This window comes from Sesamum indicum, linkage group LG8 (assembly GCF_000512975.1).
Source record: "Sesamum indicum cultivar Zhongzhi No. 13 linkage group LG8, S_indicum_v1.0, whole genome shotgun sequence".
Classification (NCBI taxonomy): Eukaryota; Viridiplantae; Streptophyta; class Magnoliopsida; order Lamiales; family Pedaliaceae; genus Sesamum; species Sesamum indicum.
In genome coordinates, this window is record NC_026152.1 from 20,735,822 (window position 1) to 20,753,452 (window position 17,631).

Consider the following 17,631-nt stretch of genomic DNA (forward strand, 5'->3'; position numbering starts at 1 on the left):
TATATACAATGTATATGTACTTGAGCTTACATACTTATTAATAATTTTTTGGATGACCAAAAGACAGGTCCATGTGATCCCTTATGTGATATTTTCTCTGCCTATCATATGGCCCCTTTCCAACTCCTCTGCCTAGAGGGAGTCACTGCAATTGTTATTCACATTTATTTCTGCGGGGTCTGATGAGGAGTTGGTAGGAAAAAATGTGTCTAAGATGACAAATAAATCATTATGTTGATTTAAAATGCTTTGAAGACTTGAAGACAGATCCATGTGAGTCTATGTTCTTTTGTTTCTCCAAGTTTGTCAGCCACCACATATCAACTTGCCTCTTCACCTCTCAATATGCATTCATAAAGGATATGTTCATCTATATATATATATATATATATATATGCATACAGCAAGTTTGTGAGCTCACAACCAGCAACAATTCCTTGAACACTCAGCTTCTTAACTTTCACTCGCTTCATAAAAACTTTTAACATTCCTACATTTACTTCAATAAAGCGATGGCCATCCGTCAAATGCTTAGACGGTCTTTATCCAGCGAAAGAAGATCAGCTTCATCTGGAGTTGATGTGCCAAAGGGGCATCTTGCTGTTTATGTTGGGGAGAGCGAAAGGAAACGCTTTGTCATTCCTTTATCATACTTGAACCACCCTTCGTTTCAAGATTTGCTATTTCAAGCTGAAGAAGAATTCGGGTTTGATCATCCGATGGGTGGCATCACCATTCCCTGCAGTGAGGATTCATTCATTGATCTCACCTCCCGGTTGGGAAGAAGATGATGCATTATATACTAGGACTTAGAGCAGTGCAGGACACAAACACTTTCTTTTTCCTTTCATACGCACGAAAGATACTTTCTCGGGTACAAAATGTATTTCCTGGACAAATTTTTGGTATTCATTTGTGAGAATATTTTTCTCATTGATCTCACCTCTCTGTTGAGTGGATTATGATATTGGATATTAGCATTGCAGGACACAGCAAACATTATCTTCATTGAGCAACAAAGGATTTCTTTTCCTTGTAAAGTTCACATTTAGCAATCAATTCATGCTACAACAGTTTCTTGACTAAATTCACCTAAGTGACGACATAATACCTCTGTTCCTCAGTTGTTACATTCCTATAGAACAAATCAGTACCTAAGTAATAGAAGTTTAAGGAGTCAAATTATTCAGTTAAGTCTTGTATGCTGCCTGTTCTTTTGTACACAACGAAGACTGTCAAGAAAGATGCTTGCCAGTTATCATTTAACAGGGTATATTTCAAATATTTCACTTTGAAACAAACTGAATTGATGGATAAAAAAGCAGGGAAAGGCTTTTTTACCAAGTATTGACCTTGTAATATGACACCAGAAGTCTGTTTATTTTATTTCTGGAATGATCTCTGCGATTAGACGGCATGCATCTTGAGCACAGTTGTCCTACATTACAGACATTGAGCTTCTGCAAAAGGAAATATACTGTCATTTAGACACCATCGGAAATTCAAGGTAAATACTTCAAACAGATTGACTAGATGATGAATTATTGTAACTTTTGACAATTTTTCCATCATGAAACTGCCTCCTGAGTGGAGTCTTACCACAGGCGTGAACTAATTGCTACTGGTACTGCTTCATGTGGAAAGAGTAAAACGTTTGAGTCCCTTTTATGATCTATTCTTTATTTTTAAAGAAATTCTATCAGCTAAAATTACCAGAAAACAAGAAACAGTGCCTAATTTGAGGAAACGTTATTATACTTCCACATCCACCTTTTTCTCCTAATTTTTCATCCATAAAGCTATGTAAAGCCCCAAGATTCATATGTTCGTTGAGAAGCATTATAACAAGAAAAAAAATTTCTCCAAGTACATGATACTTGTACATGTATAGCACATTCAGTAATGAGGACCTTTCAGTTTGATCATTTCTGAACCGAGGTTAGACACACAAATGTGCGATTTTATGCAGGATATAGATATCTGAGTGAACTCATAACAAGAATTTGCATCGTGTGATTGATCAGTAGACCGCAAGAAACAACCTAGTCAGGCAGACTTGCTAATCAATCATTATGTGTAAGTTTGGACCAATCCAAAACCAAGAATAGACAAGCCCAGAAGAATTCAAGTCACTTTATTGATCATATTAGTAAGTTATCAGATATCATTATCACATTGACTAGAGAGGGCCCTTTAAGGGGTTTCTTGCTGGAGGTGACACCGAAAAATGTTTTCCATAATAAATATGCTCCCTTTTTTATGTCTCAAATCTTTATTATGATCAGAAGACAAATCCATGTGATGCCAATGTGCTTATGTTTCACAAATTTTGCCAACCACCATTTATTCACTAAGTCTCTTCTCCAATCAATCTTGCTTTTCAAATATATCACATTAGTTACATATGTCCTCTATATATAGTATAAAATAAGAGCTTTGATTCACAACCTTCAGCCACAAGTCCTAAGAAAACTCAGCTATCATTCCAATTTCCATTTCCTGCTTCAGCAACCTTATTTTACTACAACAATGGCCATTCATCGAATGCTTAGACGGTCTTTATCAACCGAAAAAAGATCAAGTTCAACAGGAACTGAAGTTCCAAAGGGATATTTTGCTGTCTATGTCGGGGAGAGCGAAAAGAAGCGCTTTGTTATTCCAGTATCGTACTTGAACCAGCCCCGGTTTCAAGATTTGCTGTGTCAGGCTGAAGAAGAATACGGGTTCCAGCATCCAATGGGTGGCTTAACCATTCCTTGCAGTGAGGAATTATTCGTTGATATAACCTCTAGCTTGGGCAGAAGATGAGATGCATAGCGTGTCTTAGAGGAACACAGTTTTGTAAATTAGTTTCTCAGACAAACATTCTTCTTTTTTTTCCCCCCTTGATTTTCTCCTTCCCAACATTGGAGGGTATCTTTCAGGAAAAGAAATGTATACCAGGACAAAATTGCAGTGCATGAATATACTTGAAAAGTTACTGATCCATTTCTGGATGCAAACGCATTATCTGCTTTGAGTTCTTAACACAAATTCTATGTAAACTCAACAGTTCAAATCATTCTGCTCATAGTTTGTTCAGTTAAACCTCTCCATAAGAGAGTTTTATTAGTGAGAGGATTAAATTCTCTCCCTAAGTGAGATTTATTATTGAGAGTTAAGTACAACACACCTTTACGGTGGATACTTTTTAAGGAAATTTTCATATATTCTCTTTCTTATGGCCTCCACCACACCGATATGGTTTTCACAACCACTCCAATAATTTCAATCATGAATAGGTGTGGTCGAAGGGAAATTAATTGTATTTGACACAGCCAGGAGTTGGCCTCCCTTGCTCTATGGAAAATCCTTTTTGATGAAGAACTTGGATTTTTATCATCCTGAGCAGGGAATAAGTTTTCAGATCTCTCTAAGAATATACATTATTGATGATAGCCAAGATGGATGATGCTATAGCTTAAGTTATTATGCATGGACTTGCAACTAGCCAAGAAAAGTCCGCTTGTAGAATCAGAAGTTGTATTAGTAATGAAAACTATTGACCTCCAACTTAGTTTCCAGCATCAGTCTGTTCTGTGCTGTCGAAGTGCCATAAAGATGGTAGACCTTTACTTGTCCTAAAATATGTTCATTGTTCATTCTGCTACCGAACTATACTACTTTTGATGGTTAGGAAAAAGAACCATTTGATTCTTTGCGGCCAATGTTTCTCTCTAAGTAGACATAACCTATAACTCCATTTTGTTGATTAAACATGGTAAAAAGGAATTCTTGTTTATGTTTTACTGAATAGGAAAGAATTGGAGCAGCTTGCAGCATAGTAGCATGATAACAGCGACTTTCAAATATCCATTACCATAATGGTAATGTTTCATGCTGTTAGAAGAATGAACTGGTCACAAAATTCCCGTAAGTGTACTTTTTATAATCCAACTATTTCTGCTGAGTATATATCGAGACCAACATTTATCTGACCATGTGGACAATAGCGAACTGTTCTCGTCAAGGACATTTACATAGAAACATCAGATGGCTTTGCTTTCCTGATAATTATCAAAAACTCAAGAATTGCATATTTGTTCAAGAACAAATGGCCCTACAACTTATAGTAACAAACAGCAGAAGTCCTCATCAAAATCAATGCTGTAAGAATATACAATAGCTTCCATCAGAGAAATGTCGGGACACCAAACTGACACAGCACATCTGATTACCTCTGTTTAAATGATATGATTCAATGTTGATACACTAGTCATGCCTTGGCCTTTTTTGCTGAAATAATGAGGAAAAATATTTTGCAAGTTGTTATTTATACATATGTATATGTACTTCAGTTTTTATACCTAATCATTAATTATTGTTTGGATGATCCAAAGCAGATCCATGTGATCCCTTATGTGATATTGTCTCTGCCTATCATATGGTCCCTTTCCAACTCTTCTTTGCACCACAATTTTCTTTGCCTAAAGGGAGTGATTGCATATTGTCATTCACATCCATTTTCGGTGGGGTCTTATGAGGTGTTGGTGGGAAATAATGTGTCTAAGATAACAAATCATACATTATGTTTCCTTCAAATGCTTTGAAGATTTGAAGACAGACCCATGTGATTCTATGTGGTCTTGCTTCTCTAAAGGATATGGCACTTACAAGTTCATCTCTATATATATATGCATAAAAAAAGTTTCTGAGCACACAACCAGCAACAAATCCTTGAACACTCAGCTTCTCAACTTTCACTTGCTTCACAAAAACTTTCACATCCCTTCATTTTCATTTCTTCTTCAACAAGATTTACTTCAATAGAACGATGGCCATTCGTCAAATGCTTAGACGGTCTTTATCCAGCGACAGAAGATCAGCTTCATCTGGACTTGACGTGCCAAAGGGGCATCTTGCTGTTTATGTTGGGGAGAGCAAAAGGAAACGCTTTGTTATTCCCGTATCATACTTGAACCACCCTTCATTTCAAGATTTGCTATTTCAAGCTGAAGAAGAATTCGGGTTTGATCATCCAATGGGTGGCATCACCATCCCCTGCAGTGAGGAGTTATTCATTGATCTCACCTCCCAGTTGGGCAGACGATGATGTATTTAACTAGGACTTAGACCAATGCAATTTTGTTATAGATAGGCATCTGGACATATAGTTTGTTTTCCTTTTATCTACACACAGAAGATACTTTGTCGGGTACAAAATGTATTCCCTGGACAAATTTATGGCATTGATTATGAAAAATATTTTGTTCATTGATCTGAAACCTATGTTGCTTGGATTATGAGATTAGATGGTATCATTTATTTAGGAATAAACTTGTACATTTGGATCATGCTTTTGAGTCTTGCAAAGGGAGATCATTCTCTCACATGAACGAAAAGGACTTCTGTCCCTTGTAAAAGTTTCGGATTTGGTAATCAGTTCATGCTGCAATGCTTCTTGATTGAATTCAACTGTGCTGTTCAGTGCCTGCATCGACTGCACAATACCTCTGATTCTCAGTTATCACACTGCTGAGGAAGAAATTAGTCCCTAGATAACTTCTCTTTTCCTTTCAGAGTACAAGTTTAAGTAGTCAAATTATTCAGTAAGACACCAAGTCTTGTATACTGCCTGTTCTTGCCAGTTATCATTTAACAGGATGAACTTCAAATATTTCAGTGGCAATTAATTTAATGTGTACCTGATAGATACTAAAGCAGTTCCAGCTCTGTAGCAAGTACATATTAATCTCGGCAAATGAGACCAGAAGTCTGTTTATTTATTTTTCGAACGGTCTCTGCTATGAGACAGGATGCATCTTCAACACAGTTCTTCTGTAATACAGAGACTGAGCTTCTGAAAATGGAAATATACCATTTTCCAGACAGTATCTGGAGTTAGAGAAAGGTAATTACTTCAAACAGGTTGACTGGATGATTAATATTGTAACTTTTGTCAATTTTTCCATTATGAAACTGCCTCCTGAGTCAAGTCTCAACAATAACACCAGCATGAAATTGTAATTAGAACTGCTTCAGGTGGTAAGAGTTCAATGTTTGATTCCATTTGATGAGTGTCGAAGTTACCAAAAATAATTCCTACTACACTTGTGAAAGTGGGAGTAGGGTCGATCCACAAGGATTGGTTTTAAGTTAATTTCTTTTTAGAAAAATAGAAAATAATGGGGAAGGTCGTTGATAAAAAAAAGTAATTGGAAACTAAATAATTAAAAATACCTGGTAAAAATATGAGAGAGAGATTTCCCGGTTAAGGCTAGGATTGTGCTTGATTCTCGTGAGTTGATCATTGATGCAAGAATAACACATGTATGGACAAATAAACCAGTTATGGTCGTTGGTATGACCTAACAACCTCACCTTTCCTAACCTTTTCGTTAGCCAAGGTACGACCGTTGGCTAGATCTCTAATTAACAGACAACCTTGGGAACGTCCACAAGATTTAATCTATTAACAGCATTAAGAATTAGAAAGGCCTGATTCTAATCAACAAACTCCTACGAGGACAATTCGTTTAAACTAGATCATGCATTCCCCATAACATAATTAAATACTGTGACATAACTAATCATGCTACGTTGCCACTAAGTATTGAACTAAATAAACAATTACACGGATTTATAAAGTTCAATTAGCTAAGCAAACCTTCTTGATAATGACCAACCGGCCGAATCATTCATAAATCAGATGTTTGTAATTAAAGCACAGAGAATAACATGAATATTTGCTTGACAAGTATAGAACGCAGATTAGATCTCACAACATAATGGGAATCAAGCAATCACCATACCTTAACCAGGAAATAAGAAATTTAGCCGGACATATTAATGGAAGAACACACTAGAAAGTGGAATTCCATTAATTCCGGTAGTAAAATAAAATAAAAGAGAAAAGATGAACAGAGAATTCTATAGAGTTCTAAGATAAAAATTGAATGTCTTCTAATGAAGAGATCCCCCTATTTATAATAAAAGTTCCCTACAAATCTAGACCTAGTGGGGGGATAGATATGTGATAAACTCTAAAAAGGTAAAAAGATTACAAAAGATAAGTTTAAAAGAATCCTTTCTAAATCTAAACACTTGATTCCTTTATCTCTTAGGAGAATCGTTCGTGCTTATCCTTATCCCGAGTTGACTACTCCATTAAGCGTGGGCACGCTTTGTCAATTCTGCAGAAACGTCCTTGTAATCTTCCTTTTTGCTGAATATGCAATAAAATCACATAATTAGGAATATTTTGACTTAAAAAAGGAAGATTAAATTACTATAAAATCATTATAATTGCAGAGTTATCACCATTACATGAACCTGTCACTTGAACTGCTTCAGGTGGTAATGCACAAAGTATAGAAACAGTGCGTAATTTGAGGAAACACTGTACTTCCACATCCACGTTTTCCTGCCAATATTAATTCAGGAAGCTCCAAGATTCTTTTGTATGTTGAGAAACATTCTCAATGAATAATCATTTTCTTCAAGTTCCTATGCTGGTACATCCATACCACATTCAATAATGTGGACCTTTGAGTTTGATTGATTCTAAAATGAAGTTCAACCACGACAATGTGAGATTTCCGGGTACACAGAAATCTAACTGAACTCTTCGAAAGTATCAGCATTTTAAATTCTCTGGTGGATTAGTAGATCACAAGTTAGGCAGAAGGTGCTAATCAATCATTAGGTGTGAGTTAAGGCCGATATATTCTGCCAACGAGAAGTAAACAGATCTTTAGGTGTAACTTGGGTATCAGATATCATTATCACATTGACTAGGTAGAGGGCCCTTTAAGGGGTTTCTTGCTGGAGGTCATAACATAAAATACTTTGCCAAAATACTGATGCTCCATTTCTTATGTCTGAAATCTAATGATGATCAGAAGACAAATCCATGTGATGCCTATGTGCTTATGTTTCTCAAACTTCGCCAACCACCATTTATTCACTAAGCCTCTTCACCACTCAATCTTCTATTTTGAAATATATGACATTAATTACATGTTCCTCTCTCTATATAATATACAACCACAGATTGTGCTCACAAACAGCTAGAAGTCCTAAAAAACTTAGCTGTCTCAGCTTTCATTTGCCTCACAAGACTTCTCCCATAGTTCTTTCAATTTCCGTTTTCTGTTTCAGCAAATTTATTCTACTACAACAATGGCTATCAGTCGAATTCTTAGACGATCTTTGTCAGCTGAAAAAAGATCAACTTCAGGAACTGAAGTTCCAAAGGGACATTTTGCTGTCTATGTCGGGGAGAGCGAAAAGAAGCGCTTTGTTATCCCAGTATCGTACTTGAACCACCCCTCATTCCAAGATTTGCTGTGTCAAGCTGAAGAAGAATTTGGGTTCCATCACCCAATGGGTGGCTTAACCATTCCTTGCAGTGAGGATTTATTCATTGATATAACGTCTCACTTGGGCAGGAGATGATATACAAACAATGTAATAAAGGAACACAGTTTTGTAAAGTCAGATTCTTAGACATTCTTCTGTTTTTTCTCCTTCCCTACAATAGTGGACATTTGTATGTACCCCTGGACAAAATCATATAGTATGCTATACATGAAATATTACTCACCCATTTTCAGATGAAACTCAATACTTCAAATCTTTCTGTTTTCAGTTTTGTTTCTTTGTGCTGTCATCTTCCCTGTAAGCAAGTATTATTACCAACACTATTAACTTGATGTATTAGTGTTTGCTAATAGGAGTTATATTGATTATAGCATAGATGGATGTTCCTATGACTTATGTTAGTACGCATCTCCTCGGGACTAGCCAAGTAAAGTTTGCTTGTCGGATCAGAATTTGTATATGAGTAAATGAAACAATTCATTCCAAGTTATTTTCTGGCAGCAAGCTATTCTCTGCTGGCTAAGTTCCTTAGAAAATGGTAACCATTATTCTTGTCCTAAGAAAATGTTCATTGTCCATTCTGTTACCACCTTTACTACTTTTGATTGGTTAGAAGACAGAACCATGTGATTTTTTGTGTGCTTATGTTTCTTTCTAGAGGCCGATTGGATAACTCTTCACCACATTTGGTAGGTCCTAACCTATTACTACTATGTTGATTAAACATGGTAAAAAGGTTTTCTTGTTTATAATTTACTAAATATGGAATAGTAGTCGAGCAGCTTGCAGCAGAGTAGCCTAATATAGACAACTTGCAAGATCCATCGTTTCTTGCCAGTACATAGTATGGGAATCATTTGAATTCCCATCATGGTAATATTTCATGCTTGTTAGAAAAAATTGATTGCAAAATTTCTGTATTTGAACGAGATTGCTTTTCACATATCTAACCATTTCTTCTGATTATATATAGAGACCATAGATTGTTTGATCATGTGGACAATCCTGAACTGTTGGTACTGGTGAGGGACATTTACGTAGAAACATCATCAGATGGTTTTGCTTCCCAAATAATTGTAAAAAACTCAACAATTGCATATTTTTTCAAGAACATATGGCCCTACAGCTTTGAGTAACAAACAGCAGGAAGTCTTCGTTGAAATTAATGCTGCAAGAATAACAATAACTTCTGTGGGAGAAATGTGGGGACACCAAGTGGCACAAGACACCTAATTACCTCTGTTCAAATGATATGATTCACTGTTCATAAAAGCAGTCCTGATTGGACATATTGTCTGAAATAATGAGGAACAACATCCTGCAAGGTGATATATACATACGAATATATATATATATGTACTTCAGTTTTTATAGTAGCTCATTATTTACTTTTTGGATGATCAAAAGACAGATCCATGTTATCCTCTATGTGATGTTGTCTCTGCCTGTCATATGGTCCCTCTAGAAATTTCTCTTCACCATACAATTTTCTTTGTCTAAAGGGAGTCATATGTATATTGTCATCACATTTATTTCAGTAGGGTCTTATGAGGCATTGGTAGGAGATAATGTGTCTAAGATGACAAGCCATTCATTATGTTGCTATGTGGATCTATATCTCCAAGTTGAAGACAAATCCATGTGATTCTATGTGGATCTGTTTCTTCAAGTTTGCCAGCCACCACATATCCACTTGCCACTTCAACCCTCAATCTCCATTCTAAAGGATATGGAACTCACAAGTCCATCTCTATATATATATGCATAACGTTTGTGAGCTCACAACCAGCAACAAGCCCTTGAATACTCAGCTCTTCAACTTTCACTTGCTTCACAAAAACTTTCACATTCCTTCATTTTAATCACTTCTTCACCAAGATTTACTTCAATAAACCGATGGCCATTCGCCAAATGCTTAGGCGGTCTTTATCCAGCGAAAGAAGATCAGTTTCATCTGGAGTTGATGTGCCAAAGGGGCATCTGGCTGTTTATGTTGGGGAGAGTGAAAGGAAACGCTTTGTTATTCCTGTATCATACTTGAATCACCCTTCTTTTCAAGATTTGCTATTTCAAGCTGAAGAAGAATTCGGGTTTGATCATCCGATGGGTGGCATCACCATCCCCTGCAGTGAGGAGTTATTCATTGATCTCACCTCCCAGTTGGGCAGAAGATGATGTATTATACTAGGACCTAGAGCAATGCAATTTTGGTATTAGATAGGTTTCTGCACATACATTTTCCTTTTCCTTTTGTACACAAGAAAGATACTTTGTCGGGTTCAAAATGTATTCCCTGGACAAATTTATGGTATTGATATATGAAAATATTTGGTTTATTGATCTGAACTCTCTGTGGAGTGGATTATGAGATTAGATGATAGCATTTATTTTCGGGACACAGTTTCGTAGGAATGAACATTTACTTTGGGATAATGCTTTTGAGTGTTAGAAAGGGAGATCATTCTCTCACATGAATCAAAAAAGAATTTCTTTCCCTTGCAAAAGGTTCACATTTGGTAATCAGTTCATGCTGGAATGGTTCTTGATTCATTCACCTGTGCTGTTCAGTGCCTGGATCTGACGGCACAATACCTCTTTTTCTCAGTATTACATACCTGAGGAAGAATTAGTGCCTAAATAACTTCTTTTACCTTACAGAATAGAAGTTTAAGTAGTCAAATTATTCAGTAAGTCACTAAGTCTCATATACTGCCCGTTCTTCCCAGTTATCATTTAACAGGGTGAACTTCAAATATTTCACTGTCAATTAAATTGATGTGCCACCTGATAGATAATAATGCATGTCCAGGTCCGTAGCAAGTATTAACCTTGGCAAATGAGAGCAGAAGTCCTCTCATTTATTTCTGGAATGGTCTCTGCTATGAGGCAGGATGCATCATGAACACGGTTCTTCTCTAATACAGAGGCTGAGCTTCTAAAAATGGAAATATACAGTCATCCGGACAGTGTCTGAAATTCGAGAAAGTAAATACTTCAAACAGGCTGACTTGACGATGAATTGTTGTAACTTTTGTTAATTTTTCCATTACGAAACTGGCTCTTGAGTCGAGTCTCAACAATGTTCTTAACAGAAGCATGAATTCGTCATCGGAACTTCTTCATGATACAATGTTTGAGTCCATTATATGATTTATTTGTTATCTTAAATAGTGCATATGTTGAGGAGACATTATTCTACTTCAACATCCACATTTTCCTGTCAATTTTCATCCATGAAGCTCCAAGATTCTCATGTATGTTGAGAAACATTATCACATGAGCAACCGATTTTCTTTAAGTACTCATGCTTGTACATGCATATTACATTCAGTAATGTGGACCATTCAGTTTGATTGTTCTAAAACAATGTTCGACACAACAATGTGAAATTATATCTGGGATACAGAAATCTAACTGAACTCATGTAAGTATCTGCATTGTCTAAATTTAAATTGTGTGATGGATTAGTAGACCACAAGCTAGGCAGACTTTGCTAATTAATCATGAGGTGTAAGTTAAGGCTGATATATTCTGCCAACCAGAAATAGACAGATCATTAGGTGTAAGTTGGGTATCAGATATCGTTATCTCATTGACTAGAGAAAGGGCCCTTGAAGGGGTTTCTTGCTGGTGGGGATACCGAGAAATGCTTTTCCAAAATAGGGATGCTCCATGTCATATGTCTGAAATCTAATGATGATTAGAAGACAAATCCATGTGAGGCTAATGTGCTTATGTTTCTCAAACTTTGCCAACCACCTAAGTCTCTTCACCACTCAGTCTTGCTTTCCAATTACATGTTCCTCTATATATAATGTGTAACCCCAGTTTGATCTTACAACCATCCAGAAGTCCTAAGAACTTTCTGTTTTCTCCAATATTTCTTCCAATTCTCGTTGTCTGCTTCAGCAAACTTATTTTACTACAACAATGGCCATTCATCAAATGCTTAGACGGTCCTTATCAGCTGCAAAATATTTCTTTCAATTCTCGTTGTCTGCTTCAGCATACTTATTTTCCTACAACAATGGCCATTCATCGAATGCTTAGACGTTCTTTATCAGCTGAAAAAAGATCAACTTCGGCCGGAACTGAAGTTCCAAAGGGACATTTTGCGGTCTATGTTGGGGAGAGTGAAAAGAAGCGCTTTGTTATTCCAGTATCATACTTGAACCACTCCTCATTTCAAGATTTGTTGTGTCAAGCTGAAGAAGAGTTCGGGTTCCATCATCCAATGGGTGGCCTAACCATTCCTTGCAGTGAGGATTTATTCATTGATGTAACGTCTTGCTTGGGCAGAAGATGATATACAAACTATGTATTAGAGGAATACAATTTTGTAAAATTAGTTTCTCAGACGAAAATTCTTCTTTTTGTTTTTCTGCTTTTTCTCGTTGCCAACAATAGAGGACATTTTTTAGGGATAGACATGTAACCCTGGACAATATTATAGTAAATGAATATACATGAAAGATTACTCAGCCATTTTAGATGCAAAAGAAATTATCTTTGAGTTTTCACCACAAGTTTATATAAACTCAAAAATTCAAATCGTTCTGTTTTCAGTTTCGTTTCTTTGTGCTGTCAACTTTTCTGTAGGCGAATCGTATTACATGACAGTATTAACTTTGTGTTAAATTAGTATTTTTAATAAAAGTATTATTGATTGTAAGGGAGATGGATATCGCTCTGGCTTATGTTAGTAAGCAACTACTCACGACTAGCCAAGAAAAGTCTGCTTGTAGGATCAGAAGTTGTATGAGTAAAGAAAACTCTGAGTTCCAAATTATATTTTCTAGCAGCAAGCTGTTCTCTGCTGGCTGCATCTTTTACTACTTCTGAGGTAAGACGCAGAACCATGTGATTCTTTGCGTGCTTATGTTCCGTTATAGAGACCACTTGAATAACTCTTCTCCGCATTTACATAGGTCCTTACTCATTACTACATTATGTTGATTAAACATTGAACAAAGTTATTCTAGTTCATAGTTTTCTGAATATGGAACAGCGTTGGAGCATCTTGAAGTAGAGTATCCTAAAATAGACAACTTTTTGAAGATCCATCGGTTCTTGCCAGTTCATAACATAGGAATCCTCTGAATTCTTTCTGCATTAGAATAGGAAGTGTTTCAGATATCTAACCATTTCTGCTTATTACATATAGAGACCAAAGTTTATATGGTCCTGTGGAAGATGCTGAACTGTTCGTACTGGTGAGGGGCATTTACGTAGAAACATCAGATGGTTTTTCTTTCCTGATAATTATAAAATTCTCAAGAATTGCATAATTGTTCAAGAGCCAATGGCCCTAACTTATAGTAACAAACACCAGAAGTCCTCATTGAAATTAATGCTGTAAGAATACACAATAGCTTCTGTGGGAGAAATGTGGGGAACCCAACTGACACTTGACATCTGGTTGCCTCTTTTTAACGATTAGACTCACTGTTTGATAAAGCAACCGTGTCTTGGCCCTTGTCTGAGATAATGATGAATAATATCTTGCAAGTCGAAAAATACATATACATACATACTAGATTTTTATACTTACTAATTATTTTTTTGATGATCAAAAGACAGATCATGTGATCCCTTAAGTGATATAGTCTCTGCCTATCATATGGTCCCTTTCCAACTCTTCTCTTCACCACACAATTTTCTTTGCCTAAAGGGAGTCACTGGATATTGTTATTGACATTAATTTCTGTGGGGTCTTATGAGGAGTTGGTGGGAAGTAATGCGTCCAAGATCACAAATCATTCATTATGTTGTTTTGAAATCTCCTGATGATTTGAAGACAAGTCCATGTGATCTATGCGTATTTGTTTCTCCAAGTTTTCCCACCACCTCATTTCCACTTTTTCCACTTGCCTTTTCACCTCTCAATCTAAATTCTGAAGGATAAGGTACTCAAACACGTTGATCTTTATATATATGCATATAGCACTTTCATGAGCTCACAACCAGCAGCAAGTTCTTGAACACTCAGCTTCGCAACTTTCACATTCGTTCATTTTCATCTCCCTTCACCAAGATTTACTTCAATAAAGCGATGGCCATCCGTCAAATGCTTAGACGGTCTTTATCCAGTGAAAGAAGATCAGCTTCATCTGGAGTTGATGTGCCAAAGGGGCATCTTGCTGTTTATGTTGGGGAGAGCGAAAGGAAACGCTTTGTTATTCCCCTATCATATTTGAACCACCCTTCATTTCAAGATTTGCTATTTCAAGCTGAAGAAGAATTCGGGTTTGATCATCCGATGGGTGGCATCACCATTCCCTGCAGTGAGGAGTTATTTGTTGATCTCACCTCCCAGTTGGGCAGAAGATGATGTATTACACTAGGACTTAGAGTCATGCAATTTTGTTATTAGATAGGTTTCTGGACATATATTTGTTTCTCTTTTTTGACACACAGGAGATACTTTTCCGGGTACAAAAGCCTGGACAAATTTATGGCATCGATATATGAAAAAATTATTGATCTCACCTGAGCTGTTCAGTTCCTGCATTGGACGCACAATACTTCTGTTTCTCAGTTATTACATTCCTAAGGAAGAAATTAGTCCCTGCATAACTTTTTCTTCTTTTTTTTATTCCTTCCAAGCAGAAGTTTAAGGAGTCAAATTATTCAAGAAAAATGCTCGCCAGTCATCATTTAACAGGGTAAAGTTCAAATATTTCACTCGCAAATAAATTGACCTGTCACCTAATAGATAATGAAGCAGTGCCAGGTCTGCAGCAACTATTAAGTATTAACCTTGGCAAATGAGTGCAGATGTTTCCTTATTTATGTCCGGAGTGGTCTCTGCTATGAGATGGGACGCATCCCGACCACGATTCTTGTGTAATGCAGATATCGAGCATCTGCAGAATCAAGATATTCTGTCATCTAGACAGTGTTTGAAAGTCAGAAAAGGAAAATATTTCAAACAGGTTGACTTGATGAATTGCTGTAACTACTATCGATCCATTATGAAACTGCGCGTCGGTTTAAGTCTCAACGACTTTCCATTGAAATTGCTTCATGTGGAAAGAATGCACTGTCTAAGTCCATTATACGATGCATTTTATATTTTTAACAGATTTCTGGTTTGGATAAGTACCAGAAAATAGAAACAGTGCCTAATTTGAGGAAACATCAATATGCATCAACATTCACTTTTTCCTGCCAAATTTTCATCCATAAAACCATGTAAAGCTCCAAAAGTCATATGTTTGTGGAGAAGCAATATCACATGAATAATCAATATCTCTATTCGTGTACATGCACACCACATTCAGTAATGTGGACCTTTCAGTTTGATTGATATTAAACCAATGTATGACATAGCAATATGAGAATCTATAGAGGATATATCAACCAAATAAACTCGGCATAAGTATCTGCATTGTCTGAATTTAAATTGTCTAAGGGATTAGTAGACCACAAGAAATAATTTTGTTATGCAGACCAGAAATAGACAGATCATTAGGTGTAAGTTGGGTATCAGATCTCGTTATCTCATTCACTAGAGAGGGGGACCCTTTGAGAGGTTTCTTTGTGGAGGTGATACGGAGAAATGCTTTGCCAAAATACGGATGCTCCATGTCGTATGTCTGAAATCTAATGATGAATAGAAGACAAATCCATGTGATGCCAATGTGCTTATGTTTCTCAAACTTTGGCACCCACCATCCATTCACTAAGCCTCTTCACCACTCAATCTTGCTTTTGAAATATATGACATTAATTACGTGTTCCTCTATATATAATGTGTAAACCCAGTTTGATCTTACAAGTTCCAGCCAGAATTCCTAAGAACTCTCAGCTTTCTCCAATATTTCTTTCAATTCTCGTTGTCTGCTTCAGCATACTTATTTTCCTACAACAATGGCCATTCATCGAATGCTTAGACGTTCTTTATCAGCTGAAAAAAGATCAACTTCGGCCGGAACTGAAGTTCCAAAGGGACATTTTGCTGTCTATGTCGGGGAGAGCAAAAAGAAACGCTTTGTTATTCCATTATCATACTTAAACCACCCTACATTTCAAGATTTGTTGTGTCAAGCTGAAGAAGAGTTCGGGTTCCATCATCCAATGGGTGGCCTAACCATTCCTTGCAGTGAGGATTTATTCTTTGATGTAACATCTCGCTTGGGCAGAAGATGATATACAAACTATGTATTAGAGGAACACAGTTTTGTAAAATTAGTTTCTCAGACGAACATCCTTCCTTTTGTTTTTCTGCTTTTCTCCTTCCCAACAATATGGGACTTTTTTTAGGGACAGAAAATGTAACCCCCGACAATATTACAGTGAATGAATATACGTGAAAGATCACTCAGCCATTTTTAGATGCAAAACTATTATCTGCTTTGAGTTTTCACCACAAGTTTATGTAAACTCAAAATTCAAATCTTTCGGTTTTCAGTTTTGTTTCTTTATGCTGTCAACTTCTCCGCCGACTGTATTACTTGGTGCTTATTTGATTTTATAGCAGAGATGGATGTCACTATGGCTTCGTTAGTATGCATCTAATCATGACTAGCCAAGAAAAGTCTGCTTGTAGAATAAGAAGTTGTATGAGTAAAGAAAACTCCGAGTTCCTTATTATTTTTCTAGCAGCAAGCTGTTCTCTGCTGGCTAAGTGCCTTAAAAATGGTAGACATTGTTCTCTGAAAAGAATGTTCACTGTTCATCCTGTTGTGGCATCTTTTACTACTATTGATGGTTAGAAGACAGAACCATGTGATTCTTTGTGTGGCTGTGTTCCTTTCTAGAGCCCACTTGAATCACTCCTCACCACATTTAATTAGGTCCCCATTTATTACTACATTATGTTAATTAAACATGGTAAAAAGCTTTTCTTGTTTTTATTTTACTGACTATAAACAGTATTGGAGCAGCTTGAAGCAGAGAAGCCTAATATAGACAACTTTTGAAGATCCATCTTTTCTTTCCAGTACATAACATAGGAATCCTCTGCATCCCCGTCGTGTTAATATTTCATGATGTTAGAAAAATGAACTGATAGCAAATTTCTGTATTAGAATGAGAAGTGTTTCACATATCTAACCATTTCTGCTTATTATATATAGAGACCAACATTTGTCTGGTGCTGTGGACTATCCTGAGCTGTTCGTACTGGTGAGGGCCATTAACATAGGAACATCAGATGGTTTTACTTTCCTGATAATTATAGAAAAACCCAAGAATTGCATATCCGTTCAAGAACCGATGGCCCTACAACTTATAGTAACAAACAGCAGAAGTCCTCATTGATATTAA

General features: G+C 36.5%; 5 protein-coding genes across 5 annotated transcripts; all 5 read left to right on the forward strand.

The window, feature by feature from the left end:
* LOC110011286 (auxin-induced protein 15A-like) lies at window positions 118–997 on the forward strand. Its single transcript, XM_020695845.1, has one exon. It carries the CDS (start codon window positions 513–515, stop codon window positions 789–791), a length of 279 nt encoding a protein of 92 aa, XP_020551504.1. The 5' UTR covers window positions 118–512; the 3' UTR covers window positions 792–997.
* On the forward strand, window positions 2,460–2,988 carry LOC105169913 (auxin-induced protein 15A-like). The gene has a single exon (XM_020695846.1). The coding sequence runs from the start codon at window positions 2,530–2,532 to the stop codon at window positions 2,806–2,808; it is 279 nt and encodes a 92-aa protein (XP_020551505.1). The 5' UTR covers window positions 2,460–2,529; the 3' UTR covers window positions 2,809–2,988.
* On the forward strand, window positions 4,702–5,242 carry LOC110011280 (auxin-induced protein 15A-like). Its single transcript, XM_020695842.1, has one exon. It carries the CDS (start codon window positions 4,814–4,816, stop codon window positions 5,090–5,092), a length of 279 nt encoding a protein of 92 aa, XP_020551501.1. The 5' UTR covers window positions 4,702–4,813; the 3' UTR covers window positions 5,093–5,242.
* LOC105169730 (auxin-responsive protein SAUR24-like) lies at window positions 7,942–8,705 on the forward strand. The gene has a single exon (XM_011090225.2). The coding sequence runs from the start codon at window positions 8,161–8,163 to the stop codon at window positions 8,434–8,436; it is 276 nt and encodes a 91-aa protein (XP_011088527.1). The 5' UTR covers window positions 7,942–8,160; the 3' UTR covers window positions 8,437–8,705.
* On the forward strand, window positions 16,134–16,685 carry LOC105169733 (auxin-responsive protein SAUR19-like). The gene has a single exon (XM_011090228.2). The coding sequence runs from the start codon at window positions 16,234–16,236 to the stop codon at window positions 16,510–16,512; it is 279 nt and encodes a 92-aa protein (XP_011088530.1). The 5' UTR covers window positions 16,134–16,233; the 3' UTR covers window positions 16,513–16,685.

Coding starts and splice junctions, on each gene's coding strand:
- LOC110011280 (XM_020695842.1), top strand. CDS start 4,814: ATGGCCATTCGTCAAATGCTTAGACGGTCTTTATCCAGCGACAGAAGA.
- LOC105169730 (XM_011090225.2), top strand. CDS start 8,161: ATGGCTATCAGTCGAATTCTTAGACGATCTTTGTCAGCTGAAAAAAGA.
- LOC105169733 (XM_011090228.2), top strand. CDS start 16,234: ATGGCCATTCATCGAATGCTTAGACGTTCTTTATCAGCTGAAAAAAGA.
- LOC110011286 (XM_020695845.1), top strand. CDS start 513: ATGGCCATCCGTCAAATGCTTAGACGGTCTTTATCCAGCGAAAGAAGA.
- LOC105169913 (XM_020695846.1), top strand. CDS start 2,530: ATGGCCATTCATCGAATGCTTAGACGGTCTTTATCAACCGAAAAAAGA.